This window comes from Gopherus flavomarginatus, chromosome 25 (genome assembly GCF_025201925.1).
Source record: "Gopherus flavomarginatus isolate rGopFla2 chromosome 25, rGopFla2.mat.asm, whole genome shotgun sequence".
NCBI classification, from domain to species: Eukaryota; Metazoa; Chordata; order Testudines; family Testudinidae; genus Gopherus; species Gopherus flavomarginatus.
In genome coordinates this window covers 5,805,868-5,825,362 of record NC_066641.1, presented here as the reverse complement: position 1 = coordinate 5,825,362, position 19,495 = coordinate 5,805,868, and the positions used below count along the sequence as shown (strand labels likewise).

At 55.7% G+C, this 19,495-nt stretch overlaps 1 protein-coding gene across 1 annotated transcript in view; it reads right to left on the bottom strand.

Annotated features, from left to right (window-relative positions):
• Positions 1–17,255, bottom strand: part of EFCAB3 (EF-hand calcium binding domain 3) — a 73,541-nt gene extending 56,286 nt beyond the window's left edge. Inside the window, exons 1-10 of the mRNA XM_050935362.1 lie at positions 17,182–17,255; positions 15,475–15,549; positions 14,462–14,659; positions 13,433–13,511; positions 11,463–11,614; positions 10,745–10,830; positions 8,693–8,836; positions 8,547–8,618; positions 2,920–2,985; positions 442–513 (exon numbers count right to left, since the gene is read on the bottom strand). Of these exons, the coding sequence (XP_050791319.1) occupies positions 442–513; positions 2,920–2,985; positions 8,547–8,618; positions 8,693–8,836; positions 10,745–10,830; positions 11,463–11,614; positions 13,433–13,511; positions 14,462–14,659; positions 15,475–15,549; positions 17,182–17,255 (1,018 nt within the window). The remainder of the gene's footprint in view (positions 1–441; positions 514–2,919; positions 2,986–8,546; positions 8,619–8,692; positions 8,837–10,744; positions 10,831–11,462; positions 11,615–13,432; positions 13,512–14,461; positions 14,660–15,474; positions 15,550–17,181) is intronic.
• Between the last annotated feature and the right edge of the window lie 2,240 nt (positions 17,256–19,495).

The following is a 19,495-nucleotide window of genomic DNA, read 5'->3' as shown; positions in this document are numbered from 1 at the left end:
TATGGGAGAAAAGAGCTAGACAAAACCAGGAATGAGACAGGATGCTCTGTATTTTCCCTTCCTGGTGCTAAGCCCCCTTTGGAAGATCACAGTATCGACTGTTCTAAGAGCATGGAACTGTCAGACAAGGGATTCTTGTGTTTCATGTCCTAAGCGCTTTGTCAGTCATGAAGCAAATACCATTTACCAGGAAGCTTCAGCTGTTTTGTGCCACCAACGGGCCATAAACCAGCTGCAGTGGCCACCTGAGGATCTACTGGGTACAGGAATCCTTGAATGGTCTCTCGTCTGGCTCCAAATGCTACAGAAATGATAGCTGAGCATGCCAAACAGATGCCTAAAATGCCATGGAGAACTGTGGTACCCTTGCAAACACAGCTGGAATTCCACGATGCAAAGCATCTTCCATCCATCTCTGCATGGCCTCAGCTCCTCACTCACCTAGGGTTCTGGAGAAACGTTTGGTGCTGGTCAAACCCTCCACAAATTCTTTAAAATTCACCTTCCCGTCTCCTGCAAGATAACGTGGAGGTCAGATGTAGAGAGGAAGCAGAACGGCAGAGTGCCCAGCTGTGCCATCGGTTACAGGGGTGGGAAAACAGAGGCGAAGGGAAGAGAAGGTCATTCTCTGAAGCACTGACTGACTTTGTGGGATTGCCGCCATCTGAGCCAAAACACCTGGGATTGAACCAGTCCAGCTACCTCCAGAGTGAAGTCTCAGCTATTACAGCTTGAGCTAGAGAGCCATAAAGCCCTAGCTGGGGCTGTAACAGACTCAGATCCTCTGTGGATCAGCAACGGAGAAGATCCTGTGAGACATGCTCACCAGTGGGTTACACTCAGAGGGACTCAGTTCTTAGTGCCCCCCGCCGCCCCCAAAGTGCAGAGCTGGTAGGAGCCCTGGGCATTTAGCACCTCTGAAGCACAGGCCCAAACTGTCTCAAGTCAAGTGCCTGCAGCCCAAAATCACTGGCCGCCTTTGAAAGCATGGGCAAGTCACATGCAGCCAAGGTCCCGTGCTTTGGCAAGGTCAGAACAGGCTGGAGCGCCGTAGATTTCAGTGGGAGTTGCACGCACATTCATCGCAGCAGCACTGGACCCTAGGAACCAGGGCTCAATTCTCCATTGAGTCTAGGCACAGCGCGGGCACAGAGGGGCAGGCGATAGGTCAAGTGGGGCTCCCTGGTTCTCAGCCATCCACTGCTCCCTTTCATCCCTGGACACGCCTCTCCCAGGCCACATATATTGCTGGAGTGAAGGAGAGTCTGGGGCAGGAAGCAGTGATGGAGCATGTGCAGGAGGGGGCTATGCCAGCCAGTGGGAACTGGTGGGGGCAGTGCTTGTGCACTTCTGCCTAGGAGCCAGACCTGCTGCTGGCCACTTCTGGTAAGTTTGTGCCCACGCCCCAATCTCCTGCCCCAGCCCTGAGCCCCCCCTCCAGACCCAGAGCCCCTCCTACACCTCAAACCCTCATCCCCAGCCCAGAGCCCTGACCCCCTCCTGTACCCCAACTCCCTGCCCCAGCCCTGAGCCCCCCCAAACTCTGAACCACTCATTCCCAGCCCCAACCCTCTGCCCTGAGCCTCTCCCACACCCCAAGCCCCTCATGCCCAGCTCCATTGGGTCACGGGCATCAACAATTTTCTTCAACTGGGTCCCCAGAAAAAAAGTTTGAAAGCCACTTATCTAGAGCTTGAGCGTCTGCACTGGCTTGTAACCCCAGGTTAGGAATGATTGAACTCTGGGGCTTCGATGTCTACACTGCATTATGCAGGCCCGAGTCCACCCATATCCCAGACTTCCTAGTGCCCTCCCAAGATGCTCTAGCCCTTTGTTCCTGGTGCAATTGGGGAAAACTTGACTGTCCACCAAACTTGACTGTTCAGCTGGTACGTTGGCTCCTGGGATTCTGAGATATTTTTTTGTGGACTCCCAGAGCACGAGTCCAGTGTGGCTGCCTCTACACTGCAAAGCAAGAGGGCTTGACTCAGGCTTGGCTTCTCCACTCCCAATCCTTGGGTTAGTGCAATTTGTGTGTAGACGGAAGGGAGTCAGGCTTGAGCCTGAGTTCAAACCCTGGGCTTGCATTGCAGCGTGGACATATGCTAGGATTGCGAGGCCACCTTGGACTTGTCACATCTAGCAAAAGAGGAATCCTGGAGAAATCACAAAGCCGATGCCCACTGAGATGAGAGGTGGGGTGGTGCAACGGGACACTGACTGGGACTCAGAAGACCTCAGCTCAGTTCCGTGCTCTGCTTCAGACTCCCAGCGTCACCTCGGACTAGCCCCCTAGCTTCTCTTTGCCTGAGATCCCTCTCTGTACAATGGGGTAATGGGCCTGGCCTCCATCACAGAGAAGGGCTCAGATACTCTGGTCACCTAAATACTGAAGGTAGCTAGATGGGCGTATGGAGGTATGTGCAGGGAGATTAGGCCAGATCCTCTGCTGTGTTGCAGGCACCCAGGTTCAGATCTCCTACCTCCATAGGCAGATGCCAGAGTGGAGCCATCTAGCGGCTTTACTGGGCCCATGCACGGAGCTCAGCAATCGATCCCAAAGTACTTGACAAAGGAGGTCGCGATCATGATCCTTTTTGTACAGATTGGGAAATCGAGGCACAGAACAGGGAAGTGACTTGCCCCAGGTCATCCAGCAGGCCAGTGGCAAAACTGGGAATAGAAATCAGGTCATCCATGGCCCAGTCCAGTGCTCTGTCCCAGGCAACACTGCAGCCTAGTGGTTAGACATTGCCATTAACTAGCCAGTGTGTCTGAAATGAACCTCCTAGTGGGTGTAAAACTGCTCACATACATTGGACGCTGCGCTGAGGCCTCTTTAAAGAATTCCCTCCCCCCTCTCCCCAAGATCTAGATCAGATACATGTGAATTCTCTCCGCCTTTGCTCCTTCAGTTACCTTCATAATCGCTGACACACTTGCCAGCAGCAGAAGCCATCCCCGGCTCTTCTGTCCCCCCTGGCCCTGCGGAATAAAGAACAGGTCAGTTCTGGGGAGATGTGCGATGGCTCCCTCCCAGCCAGAAAGCGGCTGAAGCAACTGTGCGTAGAATTAGATGAGACAAAGGCATGCTGGGCAGAACGCATTCCGTACCCTGCCCTGAAAGCCCCTCTTCCGCTGGCATAAAGCCAGGAGAAGGCGCCTGTTCCAATAGCCGCGTACCAGCCCAGGAAGGTTATACGTGGGGATCGAAGTGAGCGGCAAACAGACTCGAAGATGGAATTGGATTGGAAGCTCTGTGAGGCAGGGGCCATCTGTTTGGACTGTGTTTGTACAGCCCCTAGCACACCGGGGTCCCAATCCAGGATGGGCTGGAAGCAGGCCCTGGCAGAGGGATGGATGAGCCAATCCAGCAGGTGTTTCCAGCACTAACTCCAGAGGTGAACTGCCTGGGATGCTCTGGTCCAAGCACAGGCCACAGGGAAGGTGCCAATTCCTTACCGGCCTCTCCCCTGTCTGCCTATAAGTTTTGCCCAGCTGGGCACAATTTGTAAATAAACAAACATTGTGCCTAGCCAAGCAAAAAGTGCACGACCTTTACCAGGGCAGTTGGGGTGGTTCCTGGCGCAAGTTCCCGCAGCAAGGCCGTAGCAGAGCTCGGAATGGTTCCCAGGAGCCTGACTCCCATGCTATGCCCTAACTACTAGGCAATTCTCCCTCCAAGCCAACCAGCTGGCTACTTTAGGGCTCACACGCAATATTTTTGTTTCTGAATGAGCCAACTTCATTTCTCACTCGAATGCACAGGCGGACACCAGCCATGCACGTGGACATGCTTGTGCATGCCGGACTGCCCGCCTGTGCTCGACCAGCATGCTGAACAGCTCACCCCTGGCTGCAGTGAATGGCTGCGACTTCTGGATCCTCTCCTGGCCGAAAGGGCTCTCCACTTCTTCCAGAGTTTCCTCGAGGTCTTCCTCAATACTAGTGCTCCAAGCAGGCTTCTGTTGGGTCAAACGCCTCTTGGTGGTTTTAGGCGATTCCTCCAGCCTGTCTTCCACATCAGATCTAGTTGGGAGCTTTTCTTGGAAGGAAAGGAACCTTGGTCGCGGGGATGAAGCTTGTTTACCAGCCTTGGATGGTTTTTGATGATGAGCTAAAGAGGAATCCGGCTGAGGTGCGTCAGCTTTCTGCAGGTACTTGACGTCAAAGGACAACCGCGTCCTTCTTCTGACTCTGGGCTTTGCATCAAAGTCAAATGGACGCCTAGGCTTCCTGGGCTTCAAAGTGTCGTAAAGACTCAGGGATTCTGTGGAGATACAGGGCAGGGGCACTCACGTGAGTCCATCTGCATCACGGGCAAAGGGAGGACATTGCTTAAGGCCTAGCTGTTTGAAGGGACCCCATGACAACAGGTAGGCCTCACCCACAGCCCAGACCCGGCTCCAGGAGGCTGGGGGACGGGAGTCAAAATACTGGACAGCTTGCTGACTGGAGGATGGCGTTCTCCCATCCCACTGGGTCTTTGTGGGGGAGGGGAGGTCTTGGCTGGGGACTGGCAGGGAGGGAGTTTGAGACCCGAGCCAGGAGCATACGGGGGGTGCAATGGAGTAGGACTGGCAAGGAAAGAAAACCAAGGGGCTGGTGTGAAATCCAGGCAGGGTGGGCCCTGAAAGGGGGTCACGGTCACTGTACAGGGGCACAGGCAGGCAACTGCTTTGAGCCTGAGCTGCTGAGGGACAGCCAAGGAGCCTCGCTCGGGTCTGCACCGAAACCTCGTGAAAAGGTGCATCGAGCCACGTGCTGCGGCAGAAATTGGTGCCTGCGTTGGGTGAATCTGGGCCCAGGTTTGACACTCGCAGCCAGGGCCCGTTGGCGTCCCCAGGACTTAGACTCTGTGTGACACCCCGGTCCATGCGACGCCCCGGTCCCTCTCTGTTCCAGAGCCACGGATGACGTGAGTCGATGACAGCTCTGAGCTTGGCAGCTCAACCTGTAGCAGCTCAAGAGGTCCCTGGTTCAAGCCTCAAGATGGCAGCCACCATATCCGGTGCTCCAGGGTTGGGCCAGCCTGGGCCTCTCACTCACCCACATCCTCGTAGTGATGCTCGAGGTCGCTCATGGCCGTCAGGAAGTCCGAGATGTTCAGCTGCCTGTCCTCTGCAAGGAAAAGAGCCGGCCAGGCTTGGAGCAGGGATCTCTGCGCGAGGGCCCCCTCCACCTCCCGCCTGGGAGGCTACACTAATGGCTAGCTCCGAGAGCATGGGCTGGGTGGTATACGGGGGGGGGGTCTGAGAGCATGGGCTGGGTGGTATACGGGGGGGGGTCTGAGAGCATGGGCTGGGTGGTATACGGGGGGGGGTCCGAGAGCATGGGCTGGGTGCTATACGGGGGGGGGGGGTCTGAGAGCATGGGCTGGGTGGTATATAGGGGGGAGAGGGGGTCCGAGAGCATGGGCTGGGTGGTATACGGGGAGGTCCGAGAGCATGGGCTGGGTGGTATACGGGGGGGGGGGTCCGAGAGCATGGCCTGGGTGGTATATGGGGGGGAGAGGGTCTGAGAGCATGGGCTGGGTGGTATATGGGGGGGAGGTCCGAGAGCATGGGCTGGGTGGTATACGGGGAGGGAGGTCTGAGAGCATGGGCTGAGTGGTATACAGGGGGGGTGGTCCGAGAGCATGGGCTGGGTGGTATACGGGGGGGGGAGAGGGTCTGAGAGCATGGGCTGGGTGGTATACGGGGGGGGAGGTCTGAGAGCATGGGCTGGGTGGTATATGGGTGGTGGTGGTGGTCCAAGAGCATGGGCTGGGTGGTATATGGGGGGGGGTCCGAGAGCATGGGCTGGGTGGTATATGGGGGGGAGGTCCGAGAGCATGGGCTGGGTGGTATACGGGGGGGGAGGTCTGAGAGCATGGGCTGAGTGGTATACAGGAGGGGTGGTCTGAGAGCATGGGCTGGGTGGTATACGGTGGGGGGAGAGGGTCTGAGAGCATGGGCTGGGTGGTATACGGGGGGGGGAGGTCTGAGAGCATGGGCTGAGTGGTATACAGGGGGGGTGGTCCGAGAGCATGGGCTGGGTGGTATACGGGGTGAGGGGGGAGAGGGTCTGAGAGCATGGGCTGGGTGGTATACAGGGGTACAAGCAACAGAGAAACCCAGGGCCAGAGTGAAAGGCAAATGGCTAGACCAGATGTGGCACATTTACCAGAAGCCTACCGGCCAGCGGCTTTTAGAAAAGATTGCAAATGAGGTCCAGGAGCCATACCCAGGGGTGGGAGCTCTGCCAGTGTTCCAGGTGGTATGTGGGGAGGGCACAAGGGGTCACAGACCCTGCCAAAAACATATACTCACAAAAATCGAAAACCTGAGCTGGGTGGCTCAGGGATGCCCGTCAGGCACTGTCTTACCACACCTGCTGCACCCCGATTACAACAGAGCCCCCCTCCCGCCACACTCAATTTTTTCAGATCGCGTTAAGCACTGAACTCTGGCTCCACCCCAGCCACATCTGCTGGGAGCCGGGAGGGCCACGATTCTGTCCTCTGGAGGTTACTTCCAGTCCCATCAGCCGCTGGAAAGGAGAAGGGGTGTCTCACCTCCACCCCAGAGCCTCCTGCACACAAAGGACTTTATGTATCTGCTACTCTTCTTGCTTATGCTGGTTTCAGACCATGGATTTCAGGGGAGTCATTCCCAGTTTGCACTGGTGTAAACCAGGTCAGGATTTAGCCCTGTGACGCTGTCTAGCGACTTCGTGTGCATTGTGACTCTCTGCCTCTGTGATGGGGCTGTGAAAGCCACCTGGCCCATGCAGCGTGTGACTGCTCCCTTGAACAGGAACCATGCCTGATTCCAGCTGCAGTGCACATGTCTCGCTCACCCCTCTAGCAGGCAGCCCCGGGGATCATGGCAGCAGGACCTGTCGGGAGCACTAAGGGGAGATCTTGCTTTGCTACCTGCATGGGGTCAGGAGGCCAAATGCTCTTCCAGCCCAAGGCAGGATCTGGCCCTAGGCACTGGTATTTGACTTTGAAGGGATCACACGTTCTTTCACACGGGGACACGTGTCCACGCACCAGCAGGTGAAAGACTCACTGTTCACGTAAACGTGTTTCAGCACCTCCTGCAGTGTCTCAAGGCTTAACCCAACGCCCATGCTGATCAGAGCAGGCTGCAGGTCATCGACGGCGATCAGGCCTTTCCTCATCTTGCTGAAGGCTTGGTAGGTGTTCTGGAAGGCTGCAGGTGATGCAGGGAACAACAGCAGGTTACTGAGCCTCAGAGAGGTCCAGGAAGACGGTGCAGGAGCAGGACCCAACTGCCAATGACGCCTCCTTCTGAGGAGCTTGCTGTGGTGTGTCTAGTTTGGGGCGGGTCAGAATCTGATGGAAAATGCCGAGCCGTCGAAAGCCAAATGGTTTGGGGACATGTGTCAATTTTGACGTGATTTGTTTTAGAAAGACAATTTGAACACGTGTCTCTGCTTCCTTTGGGGATGAAGCAGCTTGATCTCCTGCGCTGATCAAACTTTTTGGTTCCCTTTTTAAAGGATATTATATATGCTCAGGGTTTAGTCACATGCTCAGGGTTTAGCTGATCGCCATATTTGGGGTCGGGAAGGAATTTTCCTCCAGGGCGGATTGGCAGGGACCCAGGAGGTTTTTTGCCTTCCCCTGCAGCGTGGGGCATGGGTCGCTTGCTGGTGGATTCTCTGCAGCTTGAGGTCTTCAAACCAATTTTGAGGATTTCAATAACTCAGTCCTGGGTTAGGGGTTGTTATAAAAGTGGATGGGTAGGGTTCTGTGGCCTGCCTTGTGCAGGAGGTCAGACTAGATGATCATATTGGTCCCTTCTGACCTATGAGTCTATGAGTCTATGAGTCTATATGTCCCCATTAAATCCAAATCAGAATCAGAACAAACCATTTCCATTTTAGCAAAACAAAACTTTTCGATAGGCCTGAAATGGATTTTTCTTTTCCAGAATTTTGTTGCACAGGAAATGTTGAGCACTTTTGTTCTTGTTCTGTTTCCGAATGGAAACAAAATTTCAAAATCATGGATGTTCCGCAAAATGAAAAATCCAGTAGCTGCCCAGATCTAGTCTAGTTACGTACCAGAGGAGTTTTATTTTCACATACTGTGCATTTGAATTTCCATGCAGACTGTGGGAAGGGCCATGTACACACTCATGTGTGCTTGGGCACATGCATATAATCACAGTGTGTTCTTTCATGGGACCTTCAAGGTCAACTCACAAGTTCTTCCTCATTTGGGTCCGTTGATTTGCGAGTCTCTTTGCTCTTTGCATCTAGATAAACATCACCCAGGACCCTGGCACAGAGACCAGGGTAGAATCCAGCTGCTATCGACTGTATTCTCACCCTAATGAGGTCCAGGCCTCGTGCAGTGTTCAGATTGCTCTAGGAAATACAACTAGGTGTATTGCGGAAAAAAATCGATGAAATTGAGCTAGGTTATTGTAGTGGATGGATGGAGAATTACAGAGAAGCAATGCAATGCTCTGTCCAACTCCCACTGCTCTATCTCTGGCCTCCCTGTCTCCTCCTCCTTTCCCCTCACTCACCCTCCGTCTGGGCAAAGGGCGAGGTCTCATCCAGAGCTTCCAGGAAATCAGCGAAGCTCAGGTTTCCATTTTCTGCAACAGAGGAGAGCGGGTTAGAGGGGGAGGGGCTGGGAAAAGCCAGCGAGACGTCGAGCGGGGCCACTCACCGTCGATGTCGATGGTTTTCAGCACCTTCCGCATCTCTGTGCTGGTCACGAGGATCCCCAGCGTGTGAAGGGTCAGGAGCAGGTCGTTGACGTGAATTCTCCCCTTTCGGATGGCGCTGAAGATGAAGCAGGCTTTCGGCAATCCTAGAGCAGGCAAGCCGGCGGACAGCGGGTCAGGGTACGTGCCCAGGGCAGGGGCACCTTCCTGCTCTTGGCCAGAATGCATGCTCTGCAGCTAGCCCTGGGGACTAAGAATCTGCTCCCAGGGGCCTGGCAATGAGAGGGGCAGGCCATGGACCGATGTGCCTTGCCAAGGAGGCTACAACCCGGGCCACCAGCAGGGATAATTAACACAACACCTCGAAGTTCCAGACCAGATTCTGGGAACCAATTCCCTCTGGCCTCCCGTTGCCATTGACGCCCAGCGGGTGCATGAGGCCACCAGATCTGACCGGTCACATTCCTTCCCCGGGTGTGAACGACGGCACGAAGCATGATCCTGCAGGGAGCTTTCTGGGCCCTTTGATACAAAAGCCGGAGCCTCTGCTGACTCACTGAACTAACTCACTAATCATCGTTAGCCACTGAAAGTAGCAGCCTCATAAGCCTCTAGCCACTAGATGGAGACAAAGAGCCCACGGGGTTAGCGTGGGTCCCACCACAGGCAATGCAGAATCAATTCCTGATCTCATCAGCCAGGGCGAACACAGACTCATGCTGCTGATTTCAGTGGACTCAGACCCACTGCAATGCCAAAAGACTCCCCAGCAGCATGCAAACTGGCTGTTCATACCAGAACCAAGGGGCTGCTTGGAAAAGCCAATGGGGAGGAGAGAGAGGGAAAATCTTTGCTTGTGAGCGATGATTCAGACTGCTGCGGGGACAAGCAAACGCCCCGGGGCCCCAGCCCGCTGCACCAGGGCTGTGTCTTCACTGCAGAGTCACCACCAGTTCCCGTCACTCGCGTTCGCTCCTGTGGCTTGAGTGGCAGCGGCCACACTGAGAAATAACATTCGCACTGCGTAAAGCGGTCGTGGTAGCTGCTGACGAGTTGTGCTAAATCCAGCTGTGCCTGTCCCCGCAATGGGCCAACCCCACCAGTCCGCATGCCAGGCAAGGGTCTGTGTGTGTGGACAGGGGTCAGGAGACAAGCAACACCTGACTTACAGCCCAAGCTAATTCTGCAGTGAAGACAAGCCTGCGGCCCTGTGAACAGCCTGATTGAATCCAGGAAAACACAGGGAGCAGGAAACCTCCATCTTTTTGTTATCCGTAGTTTACTTCAATTCAGCCCTTGTAGGAGCACAGGAATGGCTAGATTGGGTCAGACTCAAGGTCCAGCTAGCCCGGAATCCTGCCCCCCACAATGGCTGGGGCCAGCTGCTTCTGAGGAAGGTAAGACCCTGTGCAGCAGGAAGCTGTGGATACCTGTCCCCAGGTAAAGTCTCCTCCTGAACCCCCACCAGCTAATCTCTGCTGCTTGCCTAGGGCTGGCTGGCTTTTCCTCTGTCCATCTCCCAGAGCTTTACAAAGGTGCCATTAATCTCGTTTGATAGATGAGGAAACTGAGGCACCGAGCAGGGAAGTGGCTTGCTCAAGAATAGAACCCAGGCCTCCATGTCCTAGGCCGCCCGGCCTCCGCAGCTAGAGTGAACCAGCCCTTCCAAAAATTGTGGGTTTTTCTTAAAGCATTTACTGTTCCCAGTTACCCCACCCCTCAGAAACTCAGACATGATTCAGATCCTCTTCCTGAGCACGTCTGAGTGCACGGACAGCCTGTGAACAGGGGACACAGATCTGTTATTATTTAAAATGGTGAAACCCTCCCCGCCCTCCTGCCCTCTCCCCCCCCAAAAAATTTAGTTTTTCAACAAACTCCTGAAAGATTTCACTACACATGGGAAAAAAAAAAAGTTCATTTCCACCCAACTTTTTTTTTTTTTTTTTTTTTTTGGTGGGAGGACGAAAGAAAGTTTCCCACCCTCTGCCACCGGCTTCTCTGAGCCGATTCAATTTCCAGGGTGTGAGGGGGCACGTGTGAGTCCAGCTTACCTTCAACTCTCTGCACAGCCCAGGGCTCGTCTTCCCCCACCTCCTCGTACAGATTCATGTAGAGGTTGTTTAAGACTTTACTCCTCCTGCCAACGAAGCAGACGCACACAGAGTCTCGGCGTTGGGCCGGGTCACTGACCGCAAATGGTCCCAGGGATGCAGATCTCAGACCCCCTTGTCACTGCGAAAGGCTCACAGCCGGGTGGGGACAAGCACATCACAGGCAGCAGGATCACGCTGAGCCGCCCTGCTGCATGTTCTGCCAGCGGTGACTGCTGCCAAACGGATTGGGCGGGAAGGAATTCCCGCGCCACGGCCCACCCTAGATGGCCCCACACAGGGCCGGGAGCAGGGAGATATGTGGATATCCAGCTGGACGGAGACTCACCAATGCAGGGTTCCCATTCTGCACCGCTGGGCGTTTTCCCAATGCATGGGGGCCGGGCCAAGCCCCACAGCGCAGAGAGGCCAGCAAACAGCCGTGGGAGCTCTCTCTAACTCTGCCCCCCGGTACCACGGCATCTGAGCCAGCTGATTGCTGGCCTTTGAACTACTGGCCCTGGGCCCCCTCTCATTCCCCCGGGCCAGCCCACGACTTCACACAGCTCAGCCCACCCAGGCATTGAGGAAGAGGCCGCGGGCCAGCCAGAGATGCTTCATGCCGGGCACAGAGAGGGAGTGAGCATCTGCTCCAGGAGGGATGCCTGCCATTCGGTACCTGGGCGCCTGGGAGAAGCGCTGCTTGGGATAGCTGGGCGAGGGGGCCGTGCTCCTCCGTGGCCGAGTCCGGCCATACCCCTTGTCCTCGCTTTTCTCCTTCCTCCTGCTCGCTGCTCGCTGCTTCAGCATCGTCTCAAAGGAGGGGGTGATCTGGGGCCAACAACAGAGGCTCTGCCCCAGTCAGCGGCTCATGCAGAGGCCCCTGGCCTGGAGCAGCTTCCCTGGGGAGTGGCTGGACCGATGATGCCAGCATAAAGGGGAAAACTGCCCTGGACCAGGATAGCTAATGGGGGAATAAGCTAGACCAGCATGGCCCTTTAAGGGGAGTCAGGCCCAGCCTTGTCTTTGATGGACTGGCCACCCTCCCAGCTGGCCCCATCGGCTGGGGATTGGCTGGCCTGGTTCCATGCTTAGGCCTGGCTGGGAAAGGGTCCTGGGCTGCCCTCCCAGAGGTGAGAGCGCTCCGTTAGCAGGACCAGCTGCAGAAGGGCAGCTGGCTCCTCTGGCAGGCCCCAGAGAAGGGTAATATCCAGGCCGATGGTCTGGGGGAGGTTCAGGAGGAGGGGGCAAAGGGGAAAAGCCCCCGAGAACCACATGTTTGGAGAATAAAACTGGAAATAGACTCTGCTTGTGGCAGGGAGCCCATCATGGGCCATAGGGACAGACCAGCAGCCTGCATAGTACAAGGCCTCTGTTCACCAGTACAAGGCCCCCATTCACCAGTACAACTGTGTCCACACGAGGGCTTGTACTGGTAAAAGGATATCAGTAAAGAAAATCCCCCCCACCTGCCATAATGATCCGAGTACAAAACCAGCATGTAGCCAAGGGCTGTGGTGATGGGGGAGGTGGGGAATACAAAGAGGGAAGCAACATGAGCAGGGTGGGACCCCTGAGCACCGGGAGGGAAACTCATTTCCAGCCTTTTGGGGGCCATGTTCACCGTGTATGAAGGTCTGGGGGAGGATTGGGCCAAAAGAAACCTGATGAGGTTCAACAAGGACAAGTACAGTCCTGCACTTAGGCTGGAAGAATCCCATGCACTGCTACAGACTAGGGACCGAGTGGCTAAGAAGAAGTTCTGCAGAAAAGGACCTAGGGGTTACAGTGGACAAGAAGCTGGATATGAGTCAACAGTGTGCCCTTGTTGCCAAGAAGGCTAACGACATTTTGGGCTGTATAAGTAGGGGCATTGCCAGCAGATCGAGGGATGTGATCATTCCTCTCTATTCGACATTGGTGTCCAGTTTTGGGCCCCACACTACAAAAAGGATGTGGAAAAATTGGAGAGTCCAGCGGAGGGCAACAAAAATGATTACGGGGCTGGAGCACATGACTTATGAGGAGAGGCTGAGGGAACTGGGCTTGTTTAGTCTGCAGAAGAGAAGAGTGAGGGGGGATTTGATAGCTGCTTTCAACTACCTGAAGGGGGGTTCCATAGAGGATGGATTTAGACTGTTCTTGGTGGTGGGAAATGACAGAACAAGGAGCAATGGTCTCAAGTTGCAGTGGGGGAGGTCTAGGTTGGATATTAGGAAACACTATTTCACTAGGAAGGTGGTGAAGCACTGGAATGGGTTACCTAGGGAGGTGGTGGAATCTCCTTCCTTAGAGGTTTTTAAGGCCTGGCTTGACAAAGCCCTGGCTGGGACGATTTAGTTGGGGATTAGTCCTGCTGTGAGCAGGGGGTTAGACTAGATGACCTCCTGAGGTTCCTTCCAACCCTGATATTCTATGATTCTATGAATGCCTATCTGCGCGTGCATGGGCGTGCCTGCATACACACGGGAGCAGAGGTGTTGTGTGTGCTCATGGCAATTTGTGCATGCATGTTGACGTGAGCAGGTGGGTATGTCTGCATGTGCGTGCGTGCATTGCCGTCATGTGCCCCTGCGTCACCGTCTGTGTACGTGCGGGTGTATGTTTGTGTGCATTGTGCACTCATGGACCAGCCGAGACGGTTCTCACCTCAGTTGCTTTATCTGCCTTTGGTACCCGCTTCCTGTATCTCACATGCCTCACTGGTGATGCCGGCGCAGAATCTCGCCTGAATTACCAAGAAACCCTCAGGGATTAGGGCCTGGGCATTATTTTCCTCCTCTTTGTGTTTCCTTGTTTTTCAAGCCGGCTGCTTTTTACCCGAGCGGGGCCCAAGCAGGGACGCTGGATCTGGCCTTGTCAAACCTTGGGCAAGTTTGGGGCCCAGCTGAGCTACCAGATCCTGGCTTGGGACTGTCTGTACAACAGGCAGAATCACAACCCAACTTTGAAGAGCCTGAAGGATGGGAAAATTTCACGAGGGATCCTGCTCTGGAGCTGAACATCAGCGAGCCATTCCCCGACCAGGCCAGGAGAACGCACATTCCTCCGGCTGCAAGGCGTGGCCTGTCACGCAGGGCAGAAACCCAAGCCCTCTAACTCACGCTGGGGCAAAGCCAACAGGATGGCCGACTCGGGAGGTCAGACTGTTTGAAAGTCACTAGATGCTGCGAGAGTCGCAGCTGGGCGATGTAGGATTCCGACTGGTGGATGTCTCACAGCGCTGTGGCTGCAGCGGGAGGGGCCTGTGGATCTGCCGTTGGGGTCCCCCGGTTCCCTCCCCACGGGTAGCTGGGACGGCTGTGCGGATGCAGGCCCGGCTTGCTGCATATCCCTGGAGAGAACGGCCACCACAGCCCCAGAGAGCCGGCGTCAGCCTGCCAGCGCGTGGGAGACCCAAAGGCGGGGAGGGAAGCCCAGTTACTTCTGCTCGGGGCCACCAGGCCTCAAGGACAGGAAAGACCCACTGACTTCAGTGGAAGGAAGGGTCTGGCTATTCCCCTCCCAGGCCTGGAGTTTAACATTTGGGTCCGATGGACACACGCCTCCCCATCCTGGGGGGCTCGGCTGCTGGCAGCCACACATCACTGAGGCTGGGTGCAAGAGAAAAGGGCATGACTCCAGACCCCCAAAGGGATGGATCTAGGCCGCGAAGTGCCCCGCGCTGTTCTCTCTTACTTTGCTTTTGGGCAAGAGCCTCTCGGCTCCTGCCGTGCCTCGGCAGCTGGGGAGAACGGTGGCTCGGCCTTCCCCGCGGCTGCTCCGTGGCCGGAGCTCTGCTGCCAAGCCTGCACGACAGAGGAGTCGGGTGGCTGCGGCAGGGTCTGCTGGTCCGGCGGCTCCCAGAGCTCCATCTCCTCCTCGGCCCCTTTAAATCTGAATAAAGGGGGAAGAACCAAACATCCCCTAACCGTGGCCAGCCGCACTCCCACGTCAGCCCGACACATAGCCGCCTCCATGAGGCCCAGAGCGACATGCCTCCGCGAGGCATTCCCCGGGGCACCCTGCTCACCCATGCACCCAGAGAGATCAGGCTGAGCCTGCCCCAGAGCTGATTCAGCCTGTTTCCCTCACGTGCCTGCTATATAGGATGGACACCTACGACTCTCCATTAGCTGTCGGCAGGATGCAGTCTATGGCTCACAGCTGAGCTGTTCTGATTCCCTCCTGTAGGGGGCAGTGGTGGCTTGTGTTCGCAAATGCACCCCCCCGCCCCACAAAGGCCAGTGCATGGCGGTTGCATGTTTAACGACCCTGCTTAGATCTCTGTTAACTGCAATCGGCAGAACTCCTTCATTTCTCACAGGTCACCAAACACCCCAGTGCCTCAGATGTGGGTTTCCACTCACAACCCCAGGACGGGGCCCGGTGCAGAGCTCAGACTCCTCTGGTCACACTTAGCCCAAGGGCTTCAGGCACCAGAGTCCCTTCTGTGACTGCTGAGTCCGGGCCAGGACTTTGGGAGACCCTGAGCTGTGAGCCAGAGAGTCTGTCTGTATCCAGGGTTCCCCCTCTGGAGCGGTTTAATCCAATCCTGTCTTCTCTCCAGTCCCAGCGCAGATGAGGCTCTGGTAACCAGAGTCCCGTCCTTGCTTTGCTAATTACATCTGTCCTGTTATGGCCAGAGCTGTCTCTGCCTCAGAGTGCTCCTGGCTCCATCCTTCTGCCTGGGACTAGGAGGATTGACTGACCTCTGCTTGAAATCTGGCAATCCTCTGGGAGCAGCCTGATGCGAGTTGAGGCGCGGGATTTCCTCCAGCAGAAACCTGGTGGGGTTAAGGCAACACCAAGCCTGTTAGAACATCCAGGTAAGGCCAAGGGCCTTCAGCACCTAGGGCCCATGGATTGATTTTTGGAGCAAGCTAGAAAATGACACCAACAAGCTGGAATTTCAGCCTGGGTTACACAATAGCTCCGGGAGCAGGGGCTGGGCCAGCAAGGGTTAATGATGCAAAGCGGGTGGGGATCATTGGGAAAACAGAAAGGACTGTAATACAGCAATTGTCCCGCACCCTCTAGCACACTCCTTTGTGTATGTGTTGGAGACTGAAACGCAGGGATTCAGAGCGGCCTGGGAATTTAGATGCACGTTTCCCATTAATTCAGTGGGAGATGCCTGCCCAGCCCTCTGGGAAGAGTATCAGAGGGGTAGCCGTGTTAGTCTGGAGGCACCGTAGAGTGGGTATTCACCATGAAAGCTCATGCTCCAATACGTCTGTTAGTCTGTAAGGTGCCACGGGACTCTCTGTCCTGCTAGGTAGAGATATTGGAAGCTATGGACTAGTCCAGCCCTGAGAACACTCACTCCCAGGTATAGGCCATGCAGGCTACTTGCTCCAGCAGGAACTACTCTGGGGAGTAAATGATCCCGCAGTCAGTTGCAGGGGTCTGACTGCAAACAGGGGCAGGGATCTCTGGGGCAGATCCACAGGTGGGGAAAGTGGTCACCTGGCCACCACCTGGATTTCTAGAGGCTGAGGTTTTAGACCCACGTTACAACCTTGCTGTAAGAACCCCAGAACGTGCATTTCCCCCTTACTGTGACCAGGGCCCTTTTGCATGGAGATGTCTGTATAGAAACCACCCAGCTTGGGAAGCCAGTGGAGCTGGGAATTGACATGATCCATGTGTCTGGAAGGGCCCGGCTGCCTGGGGAGGCGAACAAGAACTGAGCAGGAATTTTCCGACCCAGCGGTTTTTCCATTGAAAAATGGTGGTTTGTCAAAACAGAAACAGAGCCGGTTTTGATGAAATTCCTGACTTGAGAAATGTTGGGGGTGGGGAGGGAGAAGTTTTAAAAATTGTCTGAAGTTTTCCACATTTTCAAAGTGAAAAAAAAAATCTGGATTTCTGGCTCGCGACCACTTTTTGTTTAGAAACCGAAGCCGATTAGACAGGGAGAAAGGTTTTAAAATAAAAAAGGTCAAAATTGGAACAAAACATTTCAAACTTATCAAAACAAAAATGCTTCGATCGGCCCAATCCAAAACGACTTGGTTTTCTGGTTCGCCATCAGATTTTGACTTTTCGTCCTGATTTGAGACGGGGGAGGGGAAAAATGTGTCCCAGTCTCGCAAATACGGACACTGGTTCCCAGCCAGCCCGGGTGCGAAGCGCACCGATTCCCATGCGCTGCTGGGTTGGGAAGACTTGGGAGTCAGGCCTGACGCAGCGAGGACGCGGTTCCCAAAGGGCTGCAGAGCGGAAGTCAGGCCACCGACAGCCACCCTCTTCGTGAAGCCCATCCCTCAGCAGTGTGGCAAAAGCCTCCATCTACCCCCTAGAATCTGGCCCCCGAACGCCTGCTAGGTAAAGGCTCCCATCAGCTGGGTACTTGAGGTGCAAGGGCTCCATCAAGTGGCCAGCTGGAAAAGTCACAACTCTGTGTGTCTTCCTACCTCACCTCCTGGATTTCCTTGCGTTTCCCTCGTGCATTTCTCTTTCTCCTTATACATTTAGGCCCTGACGCCATAATGCTCTGCACGGGTGGACCGTTAAATCAGCGCGCTGCCACCTGCATAGATCATGCAGCCTAGGGGCTACAGCACTGGACTGGCACTCAGGAGATGTGGTTTCCATGCCCAACTTTGCCAATAGCTTCTGGGTGATGCTGGGCCCCACTTTGTGCCTCAGTTTCCCCATCTGTACAATGGGGCCATTGATACCGCCCCCTCCTGTGTAAAGCACGTTGAGATTGGCAGATGAAAGGCACTAGATCAGATGTTACTGCGATTAGTTTGCATTGCAGTAGCATCTTGGGGCTCCAGCTGAGTCTATCAAGTGATCTTTAAAGTTGAGAAAACTTTTCTTTAGTTCAATTCCCATGTGGCTTGAGGAGGAGCATTCTGAAAAGCGCCCTAGAGCTTCAGGAATGACTGTGAGAGGTAATAAACACCCCCGGGGGGTGTGACAAGCTGTCCTGGCCCAGCTGTTACTTTGCTGTAAATCTACATTCTGTGGCACATACCCAGCTGGGACAGGGGTAAGCATGCGGCGGTCAGAGCTCTGCCAGTGCCCCTCACTCCCGACCCACAGTCCCCTGCTACCCCAGCCCTGGGCTTCCCACACCCAGCTCTGCTGGTGCCCCTCAATCCTGACCCCCAGCCCCTCACTAGCCCGGCCCTGGGCTCCGCACACCCAGCTCTGCTGGTGCCCCTCCCGACCCACAGCCCCCTGCTATCCCAGCCCTGGGCTCTCCACACCCAGCTCTGCCGGTGCCGCTCGCTCCTGACCCGCTGCTCCCAAACTTTTCCAGTTCTGAGTCCTCACACTCACCTTTGCCCAGGTCTCCCACTCCTGATTGAACTCGGATCCTCAGCTCTGCATGGGAGAACGGACAAGGCCCTGCCACTCAAATCCACGTGTAAATCTTTAGCACCAAACTCACCCTGGGTTTATGAGCAAGACCCCAACTTACCTTCCTGGAGCTGCTTTGCCTGGCACACACACGCCTGAGCAAGACCCTGCCTTAGGACGGGATAGCAGACTATCGGAGGGGGGCACTGTGTGGCAGGGCTGGGCGGATGCCCCAAGGCCTACTCACCCGCCACAGGATCGTGAAAATGACATCAGCTGTGGCTCCGTGCAGGGGCCCTGGGCTGTCGGGGCTCTGGACCAGGGCAGGGTCCAAAGGAGCCTTGTGACAGTCCCGGTCCGTACTCCTGACTCCCTGATGTCACTGTTCCGGCCTGATGTCACAGTGTGCTGGGTGACAGAGAGAAGACAAGCTGGAGGGGCAGATCCTGGTGCCCGGCCGGGCTGTGGCCAGCAGGACTCTAGGGCTCTGCCCACTTCTCACTGACCTGAGCCTGGGAGCAAGGCAGTGCAGCCCCAGGGCTGTCCTATCTACACCTCACTGCACCCTGGCCCCAGGGGCCTTTCCAACAGACAGGATCTGTGGCCACTCTTGCTGGTCCCTGTGCTCACCCCAAAACACCCCAGACCCCTGGGGCCAGGCTGGGCACTGGTGCAGGGCCTGGTGTGTCATTCCTGCCTAGAAGCTGGTCAGCTTTGCATGGATGGGGTGACCCAAGCAGATGGAGCAGGGCTTGGATCTGGCCCCGAGCCGCCAAGGCGATCGCAGCGAATGCATCCCTGCTCAGCAGCTCCCCGGGGTCCCAGCTCAGGCAGTGCGGTGTGTGATAGATCCATCCCCGCCCAAGGAGTCAGGCGAGATGCCTGCGAGGTGCTCAGGCGGCATTGAAAGGGGCAGCTCTCCTTTGTGGGACAGGGACGAGGGCTCATCCTCCGTGGACGGGTAAGCTTCCCTCTCCCGCTCTGGCCTCCTGGCTCTTCCCCCAACCCACTTCTGGGAACCCCCAGGACTCCCAGCAGGCCCAGAAACCTGGTTACCAGCCTCCTGCCAGTCGGAACAACAGCTGTGATGCCAGCAGGCCACATGCCCACTGATCACACTGCTGACGCCCCTGCAGCTACTTGTATTGGTACTGACAGATTATTGAACTCTGCTGGCAGCATTGCATCAGGCCTCACTCGCTTCTCTTTTGATCGTATGCAGTGCTGCTCCACCAGCTAAAATGCCCTCTGCTTTCCTCCCTGGCCTCTGCTCCTTTGAACTCTCCCCTCCTGGCCTTGAGATGCTGTTTGATAGTCACCGTTGCCTTTTTGGGCTAAGTCTTGGGAGCATTTATGCCACTGGAACCGTACAAACAGCTGCAGAAGAAAATCCTCCACAGAGGAAACACCCTTGGG